Source organism: Rutidosis leptorrhynchoides, chromosome 7, assembly GCF_046630445.1.
Source record: "Rutidosis leptorrhynchoides isolate AG116_Rl617_1_P2 chromosome 7, CSIRO_AGI_Rlap_v1, whole genome shotgun sequence".
Classification (NCBI taxonomy): domain Eukaryota; kingdom Viridiplantae; phylum Streptophyta; class Magnoliopsida; order Asterales; family Asteraceae; genus Rutidosis; species Rutidosis leptorrhynchoides.
In genome coordinates, this window is record NC_092339.1 from 81,623,790 (window position 1) to 81,645,557 (window position 21,768).

At 31.1% G+C, this 21,768-nt stretch overlaps 1 protein-coding gene across 1 annotated transcript; it reads left to right on the forward strand.

Moving 5' to 3' along the window:
• Nucleotides 1-14,913: 14,913 nt before the first annotated feature.
• Nucleotides 14,914-21,169, forward strand: LOC139857217 (uncharacterized). Its single transcript, XM_071845957.1, has 14 exons — nt 14,914-15,335; nt 15,778-15,868; nt 15,996-16,080; nt 16,158-16,242; nt 16,444-16,513; nt 16,756-16,825; nt 17,255-17,300; nt 17,393-17,639; nt 17,740-17,945; nt 18,359-18,433; nt 19,807-19,876; nt 20,002-20,082; nt 20,463-20,542; nt 20,841-21,169. The coding sequence occupies exons 1-14, from the start codon at nt 15,220-15,222 to the stop codon at nt 20,917-20,919; spliced, it is 1,401 nt and encodes a 466-aa protein (XP_071702058.1). The 5' UTR covers nt 14,914-15,219; the 3' UTR covers nt 20,920-21,169.
• Nucleotides 21,170-21,768: the final 599 nt, after the last annotated feature.

Below are 21,768 nucleotides of genomic sequence, written 5' to 3' on the forward strand. Positions count from 1 at the left end.
CGCCATTCAAATGATGTAAACCACTCCATACGACCCATTAAAACATGCAACAAGTTTAATGTTTATAAAAGGCACGAAGGCCAATAGTTAAATGTAATACAAGTTTGACCCATTAAAATGATAGTTTAATCCAAACTACACCCGAGCATGGTTTGGGGCTAAACTACCCAAAACGCTAGGTCGACTTCAAAACTTCAACAATAATCCAACATGGGCAACTAGTATCCAACAACCCCCTTCCCTTTGTCCGCACCTGCATCTAAAAAGATAAACAACGAGAGGGGTAAGCTAACGCTTAGTGAGTGCAATAATTATACATATGCATATATAATCTATCTACTTGCATTCACTTACACAAAACCGCATACAAGCTAGCAATTCAACAACCATGCGAACAACAAGCATAAACTATTATCCGTAATTCACAATAATCTAGCAACATCAATAGCATATAGTTCACAATTTAATATGCTAACACAATTTCACACAACCATGGTTAACCAATCGTACAAAGGAATGGTACTCGAATTTCCCATCGGTGTTCATAACAACCATTAGTGTACAACAACATATATCACTAACCCTTGGCGGAACGAAAACACATATCCGTTCATAAAACCGTTAGTGTACAACGACATATATCGCTAACTTGGACAACAAATATCCGTTCATAAAACCGTTAGTGTACAACGACATATATCACTAACTTGGACAACACATATCCGTTCATAAAAACCGCTAGTGTACAACAACATATACCACTAACTCGGACAACCCATATCCATTCATACAAATACATACATCATATACATACATGTATACTTATCCCACTCACCTTAACACCAAGATGATGATTATGCACTTCCGAAAGCTTCAAAGCAAAGTACCTAATACATTAAGTACACTTTCAATACACATACTAGTTGGGCTAGACACCAACATTTAACACTTGAGCATTTAATGACCTAATGCATTAAATGACTCACATCCACCAAAACCGCCCATTAATGGCCAATGCTCATCATAAATCACTAAAAGCTAGTGATTTGAGTCTACTAACACCAACTAACACAATTTATGGGTATTTCATACCCATCTCACCCAACTAGGTCAACCATTACTCATTTGACCCATTTTAACACTTAAACTTACAATTTTTGGTCAAACTTAACCCATTAACAATTCTTTCATCATTTTACAAGTGTAATAGTAACTAACAACACCATTTAACACTTACAACCTCAATTTATATGACCAAACCCTAGATTATAGCTATTAGGGTTTCCTTGCATCATTATAACCCAAATTCACCGATTTAACCCCCAAACGGGTCTTACAAGTCTCAATTAAACAAAACCTAGCCATAAACCAATTAAAACTCAAAACATAGAGTTAAGACTTACCAATACTACCACAACGTAGCTAGTGATGTAGGGAACAACTTTAAAGCTTGGGTTCGGGTGAGATTTGGCCTTCTTCTTCACCAAAGTGAGCTCTCTCACTCTAAAACCTTATCTCTCTCTCTCTAGATTTAATTTAGGTGGTTGAAGAAATGATAAATGAGATTTGGATGAGGTTGAATCAGTTTTAGACTCTCCAAAACCGGCCACAAATGAAAAGACTATCATACCCCTAAAAGATGCCATTTAAAATGGCTAAAAAGTCATTTCAGCGACTTCTGTCGCGATACGCGACTCACTGTCGCGATACGCGATGCCAACACGCGACGTGTATTTTTTGAACGCGACAGACGAATCAGAAGGGGGTTTCAGGAGCCATCGCGTTTCAAACACAATCATTGCGTTCCGCAATGCCTCCAAACGCGACACCCTAACCTTAAACGCGATAGAAAGTCAGGGGGTAGGAGTTCTCGAGGCATCGTGTCCTGGTACACATCTTCGTGTTTCGCGATGTGCCCAGACGCGACCAACCACCCTAAAACGCGACAGTTTGATAGAAAGGCCCCTAAACTCAATTCTCTAACATTTAATCTAGGTACAAACGATCATAGATACAATATTAAACGTACACAAAGTTAAATACGCACCTTAAGTCATGTATGAGGAAACGGGATGTTACAGTGAATTACATATTTTGACAATTATTAGTGGTGTAACTGGATTTTTGGGATCGTTAATCATGTGCATGTTTTATTAAATATATGAATATTTAATCTTGTAAATATTTTATGAAATATTAAAATATTATTATTTTAACTATCCGCTGCGTTAATCTGAATTGGTAAAAGTACACACGATTTTCCAACACCATGTTCTTTTCAAAACCAGATATTCATTCGAGATGTGAGGTTCTTTTTTAAATATGGTTGAGAGGAACATCTAAAGAGTGTTTTCCGATCGAGGGAAAATGGGATATCCAATAACGAGTTGTGTGGTATTCGTGTCATTTCGTTTATGTTTTTTAACTTCCCAAAAAACTGGGTTCGGGATGATTGTTGGAGGGTATTCGATAAATACGGTTTAGTTAGGGACGTGTATCTAGCTAGGAAGCGATTATCGAGTGGACAACGTTTTGGTTTCGTGAGGTTTGAAGGGATTCGTGATGTTGAAAGTTTCATTAAAATCTTAAACTCTCTTCAAATTAATGGATGTTGGATTCGGGTCTACAAAGCGATAAAGAGGGAAATATATAATGAAGGTCGTTCCATTTTCGAGGAGGGTTCGAAAGTAGATAGGAAAGATGAGCTCCCGGGTGCAAATAGGAAGTCTGTCTCACCAAGGGATGAAAGGTGGGATGGGAGAAAGTTTGCGGATGTAGTTGCAGGAGGTAAATGTAATACGTTCAATTCCGAGTTTCAAACTCAAGATGGGTGTCATATTCCTTGCAAATCCAGCGAGACCCAAGGTTGTGCTAACCCCATTGAAATTAAGATAGATGGTAAGATTTTCGTGTTTAATTTTACTGATTCGGTGAATGACCACAAACTTATATTTAGTTTTAACAAAGAGAGATTCAGTTGGTCTCTAATCAAAGATAACTACGAGTATAAGTTTTCAAAGGGTGATGGGGGGATTCATAGTCCCAGTAAGTTTGAATCAAAGGAGAAAAATAATAATAATGTTGCCAACAATCATAGCTCGTTGTATGAAGGTGGTTCATCCTCTGGTTGCGATAGTGTCTCAACGAATATCGAGTCGGAAGTTGGTCATAATGCTAAAGGCCCGGTTGTCGAAAGTTTGTTTACTAGTGATGATGTGATGACCGTTAAACAGGCCATTTCCAAAGATTCAAACATTCATGTTTCATCCTCTGAATGCGATAGTTGTTCAAGGAATATTGAAACTAATGTTGGCCAAGCTTTTAAATCTCCATTGTTCATGGCCACCGAAAACCATATCGCCGGAGAATCTCCGGTAGAAGAGGATGATGTATCAGGAGAGAAGAAAATTCAATGCTCCTCGTTGACATGTGAGTTTTTTCCAGCTTCTAAGGAGTTGAAAGCTAATTTCAAAAAATTTGATGATGTGCTTCGTGTTTTGAAAAAAATCCTATTTCCAAGGAGGATAAAGGGGCTTATGCTTCAAATGATGCATACATGGCAGACCATTTTTTCCCATCCCAAGGAGATAGGCTAATGGGCCCTTTGAATTCAAATAGTTTTGGGCCATGTAAAGTGGATGGGAAAAACTTGATTGGGCCAGAAGTGGGTGATTTATTTGGTTTATCAACAACGTCAAATATTCCGTCGAAAAATACTTTGGACAAATCTACGTGGTTATATGCTGAAGATAAGAAATCACATTTTGGACATAAAAGGAAGTGTTTTGTGAAAGTCAATCATCACTTCTTTAATTATATTCGAGGGGAAAAACGGACGAAACGAAGGAGGCATTGAGATGTACTTCGTTGGTGCGAGCGGCTTACTCTCTATAGGATGATGAGAGGCTCAAAAGAAGTTGATAGCGAAGATGAAGAATCTTCACCATCAGATGTGGATTCATAAATTTCATTATTGGGGTGTCGTGTTTTTTGATGATTTTCGGGGTTTTTGATTGACTTCGTTCGTAATTGTGGTAGTTCGAGTGTTTTTTTGACATTGTATTCTCGTTTTGTCGTGCTTGTTTGGTTTCGTGTTGTGTAGGTTGTTGCCTTCGTTGTATTTCTAGCTTCTTGCTAGTTTTTTAATTTATAATATTACTTGCCTTTCGAAAACAAAAAAAAAAACAAAATGCTAATTATAAAATGAAATTTGAAAAAGTTACCTGTACTAAGTGATAATAAAATACATACAGTGATAGTAACAAAAAAATTTCTTATCAATTAGAGTTATTGAATCAATTATGTTTAAGCATATAATTTCGTATCTTAATTTTATGAACAAATTTGTTATAATTGTTCCATAAATCCATAATAACATATAAGGATAGTTTTTTGATTACTCAATCAATTTGGATTAACATTAAAAATAAAAATACCTAATAATTATAACCGAATAAATACCTAATTAAAAAAAAAATACCTAATAAATATAACCGAACTATGTGATTTAGATAAAACTAATGAAAAAGACAAAAAATACATACTCGTATATGTTAAGTTCTTCATAGTAAAAGGATTCTAAGGCCCCGTTTGTTTTTTTTCTTATTAAGTTCTGTTGTCTGAATTTAAATAAGACGTGTGTGAGGAATAAGTGACGATTAAATAATTAGTGTTTGTTTTATATGCTGAATAACCGTCTGAATAATTGAATTTACCAAATTAACCATGTACATGGGTAGTTACTAGAACAGTTACTAAAAAGTCGGGGCCTAAATGGAAATTCACACTTATTTGAATTTTTTATCATTAAGATGCGGCTTGTTTAATAAGTCAAAAACAAACACTTGTCAATGACTTCCCATATTAAGTTTTATACTACTAAGTCCTAATCAAATATGGCCTAAGTCCAAGTCTCGTCTAGAATTATTTAAAAATTTCAGTAAAACGATTATAACTTCAATTTTGTTATATTTCAGTAGGCTTATAACTACCTTTAGTGGCCTGGTTCAATATATTCAAATTGAAAGAACCAATAAAAGAGAGATGTGTTGTAGAAGATATAGGAGAGAAAGAGGTTGAAGAGAGGTGTGATGTATTTAATGTATATGTGTGTTTTTGTAACTTACATTATGCACATATATATAGTACAAATTTTACTATCCATATTTGACTAATTACCATCTATATTTAACTACTAAATTTACAACACTCCCCCTTGGATGGTAATTTTTTTTTAAAGAGCAATTAATACTGCCTCGTTAAAAACCTTGCTAAAGAAAACCCAGTGGGATAAAACTTTAGCTAAGGGAAAAAGAGTGCAGCATAGAGTTGACTCCCCCTCAAGTAGACAACGCTGAGTCGTCACATCTTTTGAACTTGCCTCATGCCAATATTGTGAAAGTATGTTTTGAAAACAGCGATTGACAGTGCTTTGGTATAAAGATCAGCAGAGTTGTTGATTGAACGTATCTCATTTTAATCTGGTTGTCTTTTACGAGATCTTGAGTATATGAGAAGAATCTGAGGTTTTCATCTGAAACTGTATCATCTAAATCTTTTATGTACAAGTTTGACCCTTGTGATTTGTCTACAGTCTCCTTCATAGTTTGCTCAAACTGTTGTTTCAATTCCTATTCCCTTTCAGTCTTTTTCTGAGCCTTACCAATATACCATTCTTTTCCATCAAACTTATGACCGTTAAGACCGTTTATAGCTTTAGCGCCTCGTCAGCATTTATGTTTTGTTCTGTCAGTTTTGATACTCTTCTTTCATTTGTACTATGTAAGCTGTATTATCTTCATAGATAGTTGTTAGGCTTTTATAGCGTTCTAGTCCACAAGAATCAATAATGATTTGTATCATTGATCTTAACTAAAATCATTCCCGAGTAGCTTCATGTAATGCAATCACTTCGGCATGATTTGATGATGTTGCAACAAGTGTTTGTTTTGAGAACGTCATGATATTGCGGTGCCTCCATTTAGGAATACATATCCAGTTTGAGATTTAGCTTTATGTAGATCAGATAAATAATCTGCATCTGTATAACCAAACAAATCTTGTTTCGAGTTGTTAGAATAAAATAATTATAAATCAGTAGTTCCCCGAAGGTATCAAACTATTTGTTTGATCCCATTCCAATGTCTTTTGGTAGGGGCTGAGCTGAACCTTGTCAACAAATTAACTGCAAAAGAAATGTCAGATCTTGTATAATTTGTAAGATACATAAGAGCCCCAATTGCACTAAAATATGGAACTTCTGAACCAAGAAGATCTTCATGATCTTCTAGGGATGAAATGGATTAGTATCAATATTAAGATCTAACAACCATATGAGTACTTAATGGTTTTTGTCTTGTCCATATTAAAATATTTTAAAATCTTTTCGGTATAAGTTGTTTGATGTATAAGTAAGTCATTAGTTATATGCTCAATATGTAAATCAACGTAATACTTGATTTTTTTTTATTTTAAAATCTTTCTTTAGAAGTTGAATGGCTTCATAGATTTCTTTATTTAAGATAATTGATATAAACAGCTATGATCACATATCCGAACATTGTTTTTATAAAACACACGTGCAAATAAGTTTATATGTATACCCTTTTCTTATCAAGTAGTAATTTAATCGATTATACCACATACGTCCCGATTGTATAAACCCATTTAGAAATCTTTGTGATTTAATGGAATATATTCCCTTGGGTTTTGCATTAGATGCTTATGATACCTTAACCCTTCAGGTATATTCATATATATATCACTATTAAGTGATCCATACAGATAAGTAGTAACAACATCCATGAGATGCATTTAAATAACTACCAGGTTGATTAAGTATCTAATAAGTAATTATATTCATTATAGGAGGATAAGTTTTTCTCCTAATTCATTTCTGGTCTTTGTGGGAAATCTTGAGTTACAAGTCTAGTTTTGCCTTGTAACTTCATTTGCACATTTCTTTTCGGATAAAAATTCATTTGTATCCCATTGTTTCACATCTTTAAAAGTGATAACGATTGATCCAAAAACTTTTCTTTTATTGAGCGATTCTAATTCAGCTCGTATTGCTCCTTTCCGTTGAGTTCAATCACGTCTATTTTGATATTCAATGACAGATTTTGGTTCCAGATCATCATCTTTATTCACGATGTCATTGTAACATTATATGAAAATATCTCATCAAGATTTTTCATTTCATTTCAGTTTCATAATATTGCATAATTTATTGCAATTTATGTATTTACATTTATCAATATCCTCTGCAGAAGGAGTATTGATTTGTGGTTCTTGTTGAACACTTTCTTTTACCTCATTATCAGCTGATTTTCTTTTTCGAGGATTTTTATCTTTGGAACCAATTGGTCTCCCACGTTTCTGCCGTAGCAAAGACTCATGAGTGACATTATTGCCAGCTTTTGTAATTTCAATTCTATCTGAAGCATTTACTGCTGGTATATATGATTTAGTCACTTATTTTTTGTATCTTTAAATGCATAAAGTAATTAATTTGCAAGTTCTTGCATATGCATTATATTTGAACTTTCTTTTCGCATTCTTTTGTGCGATGATCAATATTCTTTAATTGATGTTCACACCATGAAACATCATTTTATTTATATTTCATTTCTCCCCCTAATATAGGGAACAATGTTTCATTAAAGTGACAATCGACAAAACTTGCTGTAAAAACATCACCCGTCACGGGTTCAATATATCTTATGATTGAAGATGTTTCATATCTAACATATATTTCAATCCTTCTTTGAGGAACCATTTGTTGTGGTTGTTCAATTAAAAATACACTGCACAACCAAATGTTCTAAGATGAAAAATATTTGGTCTCCACCAAAATTAAGTTGGTAATGGAGAATATTTATAACTTGCACTTGATTTAATGCGAATTAATGTCACATCATGTAAATTTACATGTCCCCATATAAATATTGAGAGTTTTGTACTCATTTCTAATTGTCTAGTTATTAGCTGTAAGCGTTTATCTATTGATTCAGCTAAACCAATTTTGTGTATGCACATGAGCAACTGGATGTTCAACAACAATCTTTGTAGACATATAATAATCATTAAAAGCTTGAGATGTTAACTCACCAGCATTATCAAGTCTCATCCTTTTAATGGTGTAATCAGAATAATGTGTTCTTAATTTAATAATTTGTGGAAGAAACTTTGCAAATGCCATATTATGGCTTGATAACACACAAACATGAGACCATGCGTTAGATGCGTCTATTAGAAAAATGGTCCACATGATGGATGAATTAGTCCATATATATACCCTTGAATTCTTTCAAGAAACATTGGTGATTATTTCTCAATGTGCTTTTCATTAATCGCCATATGTGATTTTCATTAATCACCATATGTGTTTTTCGTTAATCACTATATGTGCTTTTCATTAATCACTATATGTGCTTTTCATTAATCACCATATGTGATTTTCATTAATCACCATATGTGCTTTTCATCATATATCATTTTCACCATATGCGCTTTTAATCATATGTGCTGCGCTTTTCGTCATATGCACTTTTCATTATATGCGCTTTTAATTATATGCGATGCGCTTTTCATCATATGCGCTTTTTATCATATGCGCTTTTTATCATATGCGCTGCGCTTTTCATCATATGCGCTTTTTATCATATGCGCTTTTAATCCTATGCGCTTTTCGGTGCTACATAGATATTTCTCATTTTCGATTATCATTGACTGATAATCATATCCATTATGATATATATCAGAGAAACTTAACAAATTTCTCTTTGATTTGGGAGAAAACAAGACATTGTTTACCAAAAAATTCGTACCATTTGGTAATATGAAATTTTGCCTTTTTCATTTCTTATATCAAGTTTGCAAGAGATGATATAGTATTTATAATTCCTTCATTTGATTTAAATCAATGAAATATTTCTTAGATTTGATCATAGTGTGTATGTTACTACTATCTGCAATACATAGGTCTTTACCATTTAATTGATGTTGTATTTCTGCAGGATTCATACTAAAACTTCAAATAAGATAAGCAAATAATGAGTTATATTTCAGCAAGATAATCAAATTATATTACCTGCAAACAAGTTATAATCTGAAGTACATAAAAGATAACACTTAATAAAACATATGCGTTATGGTCTAAAACCATTTATTTATGAGTGATACATAAAAAAACTAGGCATCTTAGAAAATTCAAACCATTCAAGTCTCAAGGTAGCTCAGGGTTAATTTAATCAAGATTTGTCAACAGATTCACTCTCGTTTTCTTTTCTTTTAGGACTTATTTGTAGAGCTAAACAAGATGTTCATGTATTCAAGAAATACTAGACTGATGATCCACGTTACCAGATCATTAATAAGAATCTCCGGAATTCTTATAAGAGCGTCTACTAATATCTTTAAGTTTATTCATTCATGGATCACCGTTATTATTATTATTATTTTTTTTGATAATTAATATCGTATCTATCTTTGAGTATTTTCCATAATACACTTGGATTTTCGATCATATAATATGTAGATTCTAAGGACTCGTCAATATGTTTGCTAAGAAAAATACTTACTATTGCTTTCTCTTGTTCGGAATAATTGTTATTTTCATTCAGGGTTTCTAAAATACCGTTTGATTCGAGATGTTTTTCTACATTCATAACCCATGTTAAGTAGTTGTTCCCACTTGTTCTAAATGAGTAAATTTAAGCCTTTTCAAATTCGACATTTTCTATTATCAAAAAGATGAATAACATAAATCATAATCATAATCAACTTCTATTCATAGACAAATAATAAAATGAAATTAGAATCATTTTAAATTCATAAGTAGCAAACAACAGAATAATGGTATGATTACAAATAATAAAATCACAAGGGCAGGATAGAATATAGGTTCACCCGGTGGTATATTAGCAACAATGATGATAGTTAATATGACCAATACAATAGGAAAAATCATCCTTGTGTGAATCATTTTTACAAAAACTTTTTGAGAGTAGTAATCTGAAAAATGAAGATTGATTTGTGAAAATGTGAAAACGGAGATGTTTATTTTATATTTGAAAAATATAGTTGTTGAAAAATATAGTTGTTGTAACAACCGTTATGTATATATGACCGTTGTAACGTCGTTAGTTGACGTTAACGAATAAAGTCACTATATCAAAACGCGTATGAGTAATATAAAGGACAAGATTTTTTTTTCTTATTTTAACTTTTAAGATTTACATTTAATAAAAATACAAAGTACTTTTTCTTATTTTAACTTTTAAGATTTACTTTTAATAAAAATACAAACTACTTTTTCTTATTTTAACTTTTAAGATTTACTTTTAATAAAAATACAAACTACTTTTCTTATTTTAACTTTTAAGATTTACTTTTAATAAAAATACAAACTACTTTTTCTTATTTTAACTTTTAAGATTTACTTTTAATAAAAATACAAACTACTTTTTCTTATTTTAACTTTTAAGATTTACTTTTAATAAAAATACAAACTACTTTTTCTTATTTTAACTTTTAAGATTTACTTTTAATAAAAAATACAAACTACTTTTTCTTATTTTAACTTTTAAGATTTACTTTTAATAAAAATACAAACTACTTTTTCTTATTTTTAATAAAAATACAAACTATTTTTTCTTATTTTAACTTTTAAGATTTACTTTTAAGAATAAACATTAGTATGCATGAAATAAATAATGATTAATTGCATAAGTAATCATAAATGTTAGATAGCATATAAAGACCCCATCGTATTCGTATTGATCGGAATTAATCTCGACCCATGGTACCGTGTTGTCAAATGACGTGTTGCGTACATAAAGTACCGTGTTGTCAAATGACGTGTTGCGTACAATCATGAGGTCTTATTAACATAAATATAAATGTTAGTGAAGTTAATAAGAGTTAGATTACAGAAAATATAATTCAGGCGGTATAACCGACCATATATAACTTAAATAACATAAATATAAATGTTAGTGAAGTTAATGAAAGTTAGATTACAGAAATATAATTCAGGCGGTATAACCGACCATATATAACTTAAATAACATAAATATAAATGTTAGTGAAGTTAATAAAAGTTAGATTACAGAAATATAATTCAGGCGGTATAACCGACCATATATAACTTAAATAACATAAATATAAATGTTAGTGAAGTTAATAAAAGTTAGATAATTTCTTACCTTGATTAGTGACGTGTGCTTGCTTAGATAAACCTTGATTATACGAAGCACTTCGTGCTGATAACGTGTTATATTTCAGTAGGCTTATAACTACCTTTAGTGGCCTGGTTCAATATATTCAAATTGAAAGAACCAATAAAAGAGAGATGTGTTGTAGAAGATATAGGAAAGAAAGAGGTTGAAGAGAGGTGTGATGTATTTAATGTATATGTGTGTTTTTGTAACTTACATTATGCACATATATATAGTACAAATTTTACTATCCATATTTGACTAATTAGCATCCATATTTAACTACTAAATTTTCAACAAATTTAAATAAAGTTAACGTCTCCCGTAGTGTACGAACATTAATTTTGACTTGTATCGCTTATATTATTATGGTGTGCTACTATCCTAAGAAATTGGCTTATCCGAAAACATTAAACTTATATTTTTTGTTTAACAAAAGAAGATACTTATTGTTTAATCCAAGTTAGCAGTCAAAGGGATGTATTTATTTTATTCCCACAAATAAAACATTTTAGCAAAAAGATTTGATAACGTATTATATTCTGACATTCGCTATCGTATATTGAGGTTCTCCCCAAAGCTGATTGTTGGAACGACGCGACCCGGGTTGGGTCTCGATTCAGAAAGATGAAGGACCCAAAAAATAGAGAGTTATAAATTCCCCATCTCATTGGGAACGGAAAGCGAATCGACAATTTAGTATTTAATACGGAGTACTAAATTCAATTTAATGAACTTGAAGTTTCTGTATATATTATTTGTATTTAATATACTAATTAATTTAATTTAGTAATTTTTATTTGTATGCATACGTTAATTACAAATTCTGATAATTAAAGAAATTATGAGTTTATTAAATGTGCGTCAATTTGTGTTATAAAGACATATGTTAGCAAAACTCTTATAATTATATTATATTATATTATATTATATTATAAATAGTAATATAAAAATTATTATTATTAATATAATAAAATCATTTGGTCCCAAGAAAGTTAGAAATTTTCGTATGGAGGGCAATTAAGAAACGTCTTCTGGTAAGGTTGGAGTTTGACAAACGGGGTATCGACTTGCACTCCATTAGATGTCCGGTGTGTGATGATGACATAGAAAGTGTAGATCATTGTTTGGTGTTTTGCAAATTCTCATTGGAAATATGGAATCGTGTTCATCGTTGGTGGAAGCTTGGTCAAATCTCTAATTATAGCAGAAATTAAATTTTGTGTGGTAAAGTTAGCCCTTCGATCACTTTGTCAAAGTTCGGTAGTGAAATTTGACAAGCGGTTGAATGGGTTAGCGCTTACTACATTTGGAAGAATCGTAATAATGTAGCCTTCAACAACAAATCTTGGAGCATTCCGGTTGCAATGAACGAGATCCAAATTAGATCATTCGAGTGGATATCGCATAGATCGAAAGGAAGAAAGCTTGATTGGTTAACGGTGATTAGTGATCCTAGTATTTATCTTACAAGCATGTAATATGTATTTAGTACTCTCGTGGTATTTGCTTGCTAACTCCGCAAGCATGTAGTTTTTTGGTTTTTATTTTGTGTAAAGTTTTTGTGCGTGGGGGTCTTTTGTCCCATTACACTTATCGTGTACTCTCGTTGATTTAATAATATTCGTCTTGCCTTTCAAAAAAAAAAAAAAAAAAGAAAGAAAGTGTAATAAGACATAGATCAATAGTTAGTTGTAGAATAGATTTAGAGTTGATATTTTAAACAATGACTTTGATAAATCTATCAAAATTTACTAAACTACTTTTAAAAATGTGTTACACTATTTTTAATGTTATAATTTATTTGCTAGGGTAATACTGAAAAGTAGTTATAAATATTGGTGAATATATCAAAAATAATGTTGAATATATCACAACTCTAAGTAGATTTAGTAGTACATTGATCTTGTCATGCAAACTTATTAAAGTGTGTTTTGTGAAATTAACTAGAACTTATAATTAAATGTAAAGCTTGTTACTTTAGCTGGTAATTGAAGTTTTTTTTTTTTTTTTTAATTATAAGACATATATTATTAATTTTATAAGTATTTAACAAAGTAACTAGAATTGAAAATGACCCGAAATCACGGGGTTGTTTAAATGAAACAATTTAATGATATGTTTTAAGGTTCAAGTTAATATAGATGTTAAAGGTATTTACTTTATGAACCGTGGAACCATGAATTCCGACTAAAAAAATTCTCGTTGTTTTTACAAAACATATTGATGTCAGGATAAATGAACTATATTTATTCTCCCACAATTCTCTTTCAATTTTCATTACAATAATTATTTTCTTTTTCATAAAAGCCTACATTACAACCTTTTATTGAGGCATGAATTTCGCATAAATATATAACGTAATTAATCCTGTAAAGAGAACCTGTATTTGAATTATCATAATATAATAATTATAGTTATAATTATTATAACAAAGTTTGCTTAAAAATGAAGTATTTATATTTTTAATAATAATTATTAGTAATAACAAATGCCTCTTGAAATTATTTAAATAATTAAAATATATTTATTATATAAAAGTTGTACAATATGCTTCAAAGTTTGTACATATGTTCATAAAGTGTTTTGTAAAAGATTGTACAATTTGTTACAAAGTTTGTACATATAATCATAGGAGTGTATTATCATAAGGCTGTACATAATGCTTCAAAAATTGTCCATATGATTATGAGGTGTTTTATTATAAGAGTGTACATAATACTTCAAATATTGTACATATGGTTATGGAGGTGTTTGGTTGTATATAATGTTTCATTTTATTATACAATTGACATGTTAATATTATTATTAAATACAATTAATTATTTTAATAATATCATCATGTGAGTCTTAGAATTTTTTTCTTTATTTTTAAATTTTGTTTAAGCTTAAATAATACTTATTTATGAAATCATCATTATAGATAGATTTTTAGTAAATAATTATATATTAATTCTAAATTAATTAAGATTAATGACATCATCCATATTTTTATAAATGACAAGTTTTAGCAAAATGGAAAGTTAAATTGTGAAATGATGACATCATCATTTTAGAGATTTAATAGAAGTTATAGATTTGATAAAACTGAACAATAAAATTAATGATATTTATCTATATGAAGGGTAATTGTGTAATTTCTCAACTCATAAGTTATGAGCTTATTTTATAAAGTAGCTCAATTAGATTAGATTTTTTTAGAGTTTATTTTTTTATAAACTCTAAAGTTTACTCAAACAAAACTACCAGCTTGATTTGTGTGTTAAACACACCTTAAGTTGTGTATAAATAACACATTTGAATTGATTTAAATGTAAATTTAAATTTATTTCTCTAAACAAAATATTAGTTGCTCCCTTAGTAACCCATCGTGTTTTAGTGTTCTTATAGCTCAGAATCGAGTATGTTGATCTATAGGCCCATGCATTTCCTTTTCGCGTTGTTTAATATAGTTTGCTTTTTGAAAAAAGAAAAAAACAAAATATTATTAACATGCATGTAATAAAATAGATTATTACGGAGTATTTTATTATAGAATATTTTAATTTTATTATAGAATATATACACTAGAATATTGAATATAATATAATTAATTAATTTAATTAATTAATTAAATAAAAACAAGGTGCGTTACGTAGCGTTGGCGACTTGGCGTGAAGGCATCTCCTTTGTCAAACTGGATTAAAAACCATTTTTATCGATATATAAAAAATAAAAAATTATTACTCCAATAATCACCAAATTTTGTTATGTAATTTTCTAATTTAAATCTCAGTTTCAATTTCCAATTTTCAATTTCAATTACCGTCAGTCAAACCAATAGCATTCCAATCTGTATTTCATTAAAGAAGCTTCTATCTGATCTTCATATAAACCAAACCCTAATTTATAATCACTTCAATTTTGGTACAATTTTACAGCAATTGTCGTTTTCCTTACTTTATTCCTGTAATTAAGCTCTACAATTAGTGTTTTCTTCGTATGATTACAAAGGAAAGCTATGAGCTGGCGCAGAGTAGCAAATTCCGTACAAGCGTTTTCTGCTCATACATCACTGTTTTGTTTCACAGTTTTGCTTATTTTTAAACTCGATCATGTTGTTCCGTACTCATGGTGGTCAGTTTTCATTTCAATCTTATGTTTTTTTTTCTTCTATTTTTTGTCTTGATTTTAGTTTTTTGGTATCTAATCTTAATGAAATATATTTAAACGTATACCAGATGATGATAGTGTTGTGTAATTTGTGCTAGCTGTATCTTAAGTTGAATTAACTAGTTTATATCTTGCTGTTTTAGGCAATTATGATTGTAGATACATGCATTTTAGGATACTTATCAGTTTTAAGATGCAATAATAGTAATAATAATATGTTTTAAAGTGTTTACTAGGGAATTTTCAAGTAAGTTTGCTTATATACAAACACATTAGGTAGAGTCAGCATACAACAGTGATTTTGATCTTAATAGGACAGTTGTTCAGATAAAGCTACGTCATTTAATAGATAATGTCTTTAAGATGTAATTTTTAAAACTATATAAACTATTGATCTGTTATGCAGGTTTATTTTCTTCCCGCTTTTTGTGTTTCATGGGGTTGTTGCGCGAGGAAGATTCTCGTTACCTGCACCGTCAGTCCCCCATGGCCGTGATGTATGATATCATTCTTTAATTCCTTTCTTGTTTCATTATCATTACTATTCTTTTGATTCTTTTGATATGAATCATGGAAACTTTTTTTCTTTTCTTTTTTTTTTTGGTTACATTGCGTGTCATGCAGTGGGCACCATGTCATGCAGTTGTTGCCACACCTTTGCTTATTTCATTTGAATTGCTTCTTTGTATCTTTCTGGAAAACGGTTCTGGTATGTTGACATGTTACATAGTTATCTGATTATTTGACGATAAAGCTTGTAACTTTATATTACTTTACTTTGTGCAGTTTCTAGGCCTCCACCTGTAAGCTTGCAAATTGTCTTTCTACCTCTTTTGGCATTTGAAGTAACCATTCTTGTTGACAATTTCAGGTGCTTGTTTCCGAATTTCACTAATTATCCATGTAACTTGATTTGGTTCCAAGTCCTGTTTCTGTAATGAACAGTTGTAATTATTATTAACTTAACACTTGTGCTATTTCCATTTCTGAAGAAGTGAGTAGGTGATTAATCGTATTGTTACCTTTGAAACACGATGCGATGTATAAACTTTTGATCGTCTATCGTGTACAGAATGTGCAAGGCTCTGTTACCAGGAGATGATGAAACCGTAAGCGATGACGCGATATGGGAAACACTTCCTGTAAGTTTGGTTTATACTTCATATAGAAATTATGAAGATGATACCAGTTAGATTATATAAATGTGGAAAAATAAGAAGTCCTTAGTAAAAAATCTTATCTCAAGTATGCAAGGACTCAATATTAACTACTCCGTACGTAGTATGTAATTTTCTGATGTAGATAATTTCTATTTACACGACTATATTTTTTTTTGTTTATTATCAAAAAAACTACTTAAAGTGATGGTCGTGTTTTCTTTCAGCATTTCTGGGTTGCTATTTCCATGGTTTTCTTCATTGCTGCTACCGTTTTTACTCTTCTGAAGCTATCTGGTATTTCTTTGTCCAATTCAACTACCCTCTTTTGCTTTATTAAGTATATAGTATAGTATTTGCCTTTTTAAAAAATAATACAGTATTAAGTATATACTAGTAAACTCTTCTGTCAGTTCTTCCCTTTATCCACTAGTGAACAAGATACGGTTTTTGAACCCTAACTTTCTTGCTATTAAAGGTTTGTTTACATGCACGGAAAAAGGAAGTTTTTTACTATTATATTTAGGTTCAATGACAATTGCAATCAGATTAGACACCCGTTTATCGATTCATAACACTTATATTCCTTTCTCAAGTTTCTACGTAGCATGCTTTAATGCTCTTGAGAAATGATATATTGCTTACTACCTTGTAGTCTTGATTGATGGTGTTGAGTTTTCACATATCGTATCACATTAGCTTTCATTAACTTCCCATTCTTAGCAGGTTTTGTAGACGCTTTAGGCTGGTGGGATTTGCTCATTAATTTTGGGTACTTTTCCTATAAGACCGTCACATTTTGCATCCCTTTACACAAAAAGCTATCATCTTTTTCGAACTAATTCCAATCTTTGTTTTTTATAGTATTGCGGAATGCTTTTCGTTTCTGGTCTGTACAAAGTGGTCGAATCCAGTAATTCACAGAAATTCACAAACTTCTGAAGCCAGCTCATCATCTACGGCTATTAGATATCTTGATTGGAACAGTGGTTTAGTTGTTTCTTCAGATGATACATCTGATGATGGCATGTGCAGTCTGCAAGACATTGGTGGACACATAATGAAAATTCCAATTATTGTTTTCCAAATTCTTCTCTGTATGCGATTGGAGGTATGTTTATATTATGTGGTTATTAAAATGTTATTTATATCATTATATGTAAAACTATCTCATTTATTTTATTTATATATTTTTTATTTTTGAGTTTCAGGAAAAACCTCTAGCTGCTAAATCTATCCCGCTTCCTGTTATATTTTCTCCTTTACTTTTATTGCAAGGGGTGGGTGTCCTGCTTTCTGCATCAAGATTGGTGGAGAAAATTGTTATTTTATTACGCAGCGGAACTGGCACTGGAAGATATTTCACCTATTCTGCCCGAGCTCGTGAATGTTTTGGGTTTTTGCACCGTGGGTCCAGGTATATTGAAATTGGGTGGGTTTGATAAAAGGTTTAAACTGGGTAACTCTTTGTATGGTTCACGTTGGGTATCCCAGAAACATGTACTTTCAAATTGACCTGGGTCGTTCAGAACACTTCCTTTCAAATTTTTAGTTTTATATATGAATATATGAATATGAATACTAATATAACAAATGTCTTAAAGTAATTTAAAATTGAGATAAATTGTTATAGGAGGTTCTATGCTTTAATATTTCTCTGGTTGAGTTTTAACATGTTTGATCCGTATTCGTCTGAGCGGTATTTGTATGACCCGTTTGACCTGTTAGATATATTTAATGATGTGAACGACCCGTTAATAAGTACTCCGTATATGTTTCGAAATTGCTACCTCTACTCATCACACAATTTTGTTCTGTTGACATATGCAGACTGCTTGGTTGGTGGTCTATAGACGAAGGAAGTCGAGAAGAACGGGCACGACTTTACCATGATGTGGGTTCAGGGTAAGTAAATGTTTCTTCTTCACTTGAATATTTTGCTATTTGTCTTGAATCCCATGCAAACATTAGTATTATTATTCTGATGGTAAGAAAGGAAATAGTTATCACTAAAAATGATTTGCGTTGTTTGTAATTTTGATTTTCTCTTGTGATCCCTAATGAGATGTGTATAAACAATTACTACATGTAATTTTAATATTCTAGTATATATTATAAGAGGGCTCTGTGGTTAATATTGTTTACTGAGTTTATCAGTAGGAATTTGTCTCAGTTATTTAAAATTTTAAATAGTTAGCTGGAAAATAAACTCAGAAAATAATTAGTTTAAAATTTTACTAGAAAGAAAATAAATAGTTAGAAAGAAAATAAACTAATTATTTTTGTGCCCCGCTTTTATTAGATTTTGTTGTGCTATTCTTGTTCTCTTAATTGTTCTACCTATTTGGTCAATGATCATGTGACGGTTGTATTTATCGCTATTTCTATAAATCACAACTGTCTTACCTACTTAGTTGATAATGATTTAAAAATCAGCAAACCTTATTACATATTTCAAAACATTGTTGCTCCTAACTTCTAAGTAACAAGATTAACCATGTTAACAATTGGTCATTATATTTTGCTAGCATGCCCTCTGTTGTAAAAGTCGTCCGACGCGTCAGTTTTGGGACTAACCTGTCCCGACTCTCCTAAAAACGCCTTAAAATTCGGTCAAAGTCGGGCTGAGTTGGCCGAGTCGATCAAAGTCAAAGTTAGGTAAAAAAAATTATATCTTATAAAATTAGACTTTGTGCCATATATATTTGTTTGAGATATTTATGTTCTATGTTTGATATATTATGTGCAATTATATGTTTAATTTATTTATTATTAAAAGTCAACGTTGGTCAACGCCTGACTCGTCCCCGACCCGACCGACTCGTCCCTTTAAGGTCCCAACCGACTCGTCCCTGACTTGCGACTTTTAGAACCTTGAGCATACGCATACCAACTACTGTTACAGCATTGATTTCCTATGTAGGTTTTATTGATTGTCACAAAACATTGACGAAATTGATATTAAGCTAAGTCCTTTTGTCCCTCTATATATGTTACATAGACCAGGTGGCAATCTGGATGACAACACGTATAAACATGTGTGTTTTTCTAAAACGTTGCATATATAGAAATGGTATATTAGTATGTATTATGAGATCAACAATTACCCATTTAACAACAAATATTATGTGTTAAATTTTACGTTACGTGTGTGAATACAGAAATCATGGTATTTGTCCTATTTTGATGGACATTGTGGTAAAAGAATGTAATAATAGAAAACAAGTTTATGTTATTTATATCTTTGATTTTCTCCATGTATGTTTCTATCGGTGCAGTTACAACACTTTTTGTGGTTATCCACCAGAAATAGTAAAGAAAATGCCAAAAAAGGATCTTGCTGAGGAGGTAACCACAACCATCTTTTTATTTCTTTTCAGAAAAAAATATATATATAAAAAAAAAAAATTCTTATTATTTCTTTTCACTTGCAGTTTTTTGTATAACTTTCGTGCTTTTTATTTTCTTCATAGGTTTGGAGGCTTCAAGCAGCTCTTGGTGAGCAGACGGAAATCACAAAATTTAGCCAACAAGAGTACGAGAGACTTCAAAATGTAATATTCAAACTCTTGATTCTTGCCTGTAGATGGCCATAGTTACAAAACACAAACAATAAAAAAATGCAAGTTCATCGCAATTTTGTTTTGTCGCTGTGAACTCATTAATCGGTAATTTTAAACTCTATTTTTTCATCAGTTCCCTTCTCGTCTCTTGGTTAACCTCTAAAACCTATATTTATTAATTAAAACTGAATAATCATAATATTTTAAGAATATGTTTTTGACCTTGTGTTATATTTTTTATAAAAAGACGTTTCTTTTTGACAAATTTAAGACCCCAATGTTACATATGGTATACGATAAAATACATTGCTACTTATGGGATGGTGTATTAATAGTCATTCTTGTTGTACATGAACACACATAATTTGCAGGAAAAAGTGCTATGTCGGGTTTGCTTTGAAGGAGAGATAAGCACAGTACTCCTCCCATGTAGGCATCGCATTCTTTGCAGGTACTCGTGTTGCTCCTATAATTAGTTATTATGGTTGGTGAATGAGTCTGAGTAACAGACTAATTATGCTCGTCAAAACGTGTTTTTTTTTTGTATAGGTTGGATCGAAACCGAACATGTCTTCAAAATCAAATTTTGTTTATCTAATTAATGTGTCGATTACAATCACAAAAGTTGTCATTTTTAAATTATATCATCTTTTAACATGTTACATTTTCATGTTACGTTTATTTATTTCAACTAATTAGGCTCCATCCTCTTTAAATTCTTGTTGTAACTATAATTCGCTTTTCTGCAGTACGTGCGCCGAAAAGTGTAAGAAATGCCCTATTTGTCGTGTTAATATCGAGGAGCAGTTACCTGTATATGATGTATAGCCTCAAATCTCAGATCAATACAAAAGAAAGCTTTCAAGATACAAAATTTTCAGTTTCTTGATAACTTAAATTACTGTTCAGTTAATTTTGGTTTGTCTTTTGGTTGTTAGGGTGTAAATATTTGGAGATAGTCTTCTAACTGTTATTTGTATCAACTTTGTCACCATTTTGTATACAGAATGCAACTCAATGTGATGTTGGTGTGCCTTTTTCATAACTTAACATATATGTAGATAAAGTTTACTAACAAAGACATAAACTTTTATAATTCAAATACGAATGTATGACGAGTGCTAATAACATTTGATGTAACTTGTTTTACTTCTTATCATCATATGAGAACTGCATTGCTTAAACAAAATATTGTCATATTTTTCGTTGTGCACTACAGAGGTTATTTAACCAAGTTCTTCAGCATTTATCATAGTGACAAGATCTTAACATTTTAAAAAACGTTCGACAAGTATTAAGGATATGCTATTGTATACCTTGCAAGTCAGCATTTGAGATACGCTCTACAGGTTTTTTTAACCAAGTTCTTCAGCATTTATCATAGCGACAAGATGGTAACATTTTAAGAAACGTTCGATAAATATTAACGATATGCTATCGTATGCCTTGCAAGTCAGCACTTGAGATACCGAAGCTGTAAACAGCTTTAGTGCTGGATCTTGAAGGGAAATGAAAGCCAGAGGATAACAGAACGAAACACAAACGAATGGTGCGTCTTTGTTCTAAAAATAATAATAACAAAAAAAACTTGCATATCCTTAAAAAGCCTTAAAGGTTCCCATTTCAAAGCTATGATTCTACTAGTTTACTACAGTAATAATATGTGAAAACATGCTG

What these genes read in the sequence shown, in the direction of transcription:
- LOC139857217 (XM_071845957.1), top strand. Translation starts at nt 15,220, where the DNA reads ATGAGCTGGCGCAGAGTAGCAAATTCCGTACAAGCGTTTTCTGCTCAT. An exon ending in TACCATGATGTGGGTTCAGG is followed by an intron (nt 18,434 to 19,806) that starts GTAAGTAAATGT and finishes CTATCGGTGCAG; the next exon opens with TTACAACACTTTTTGTGGTT. An exon ending in AGGCATCGCATTCTTTGCAG is followed by an intron (nt 20,543 to 20,840) that starts GTACTCGTGTTG and finishes GCTTTTCTGCAG; the next exon opens with TACGTGCGCCGAAAAGTGTA.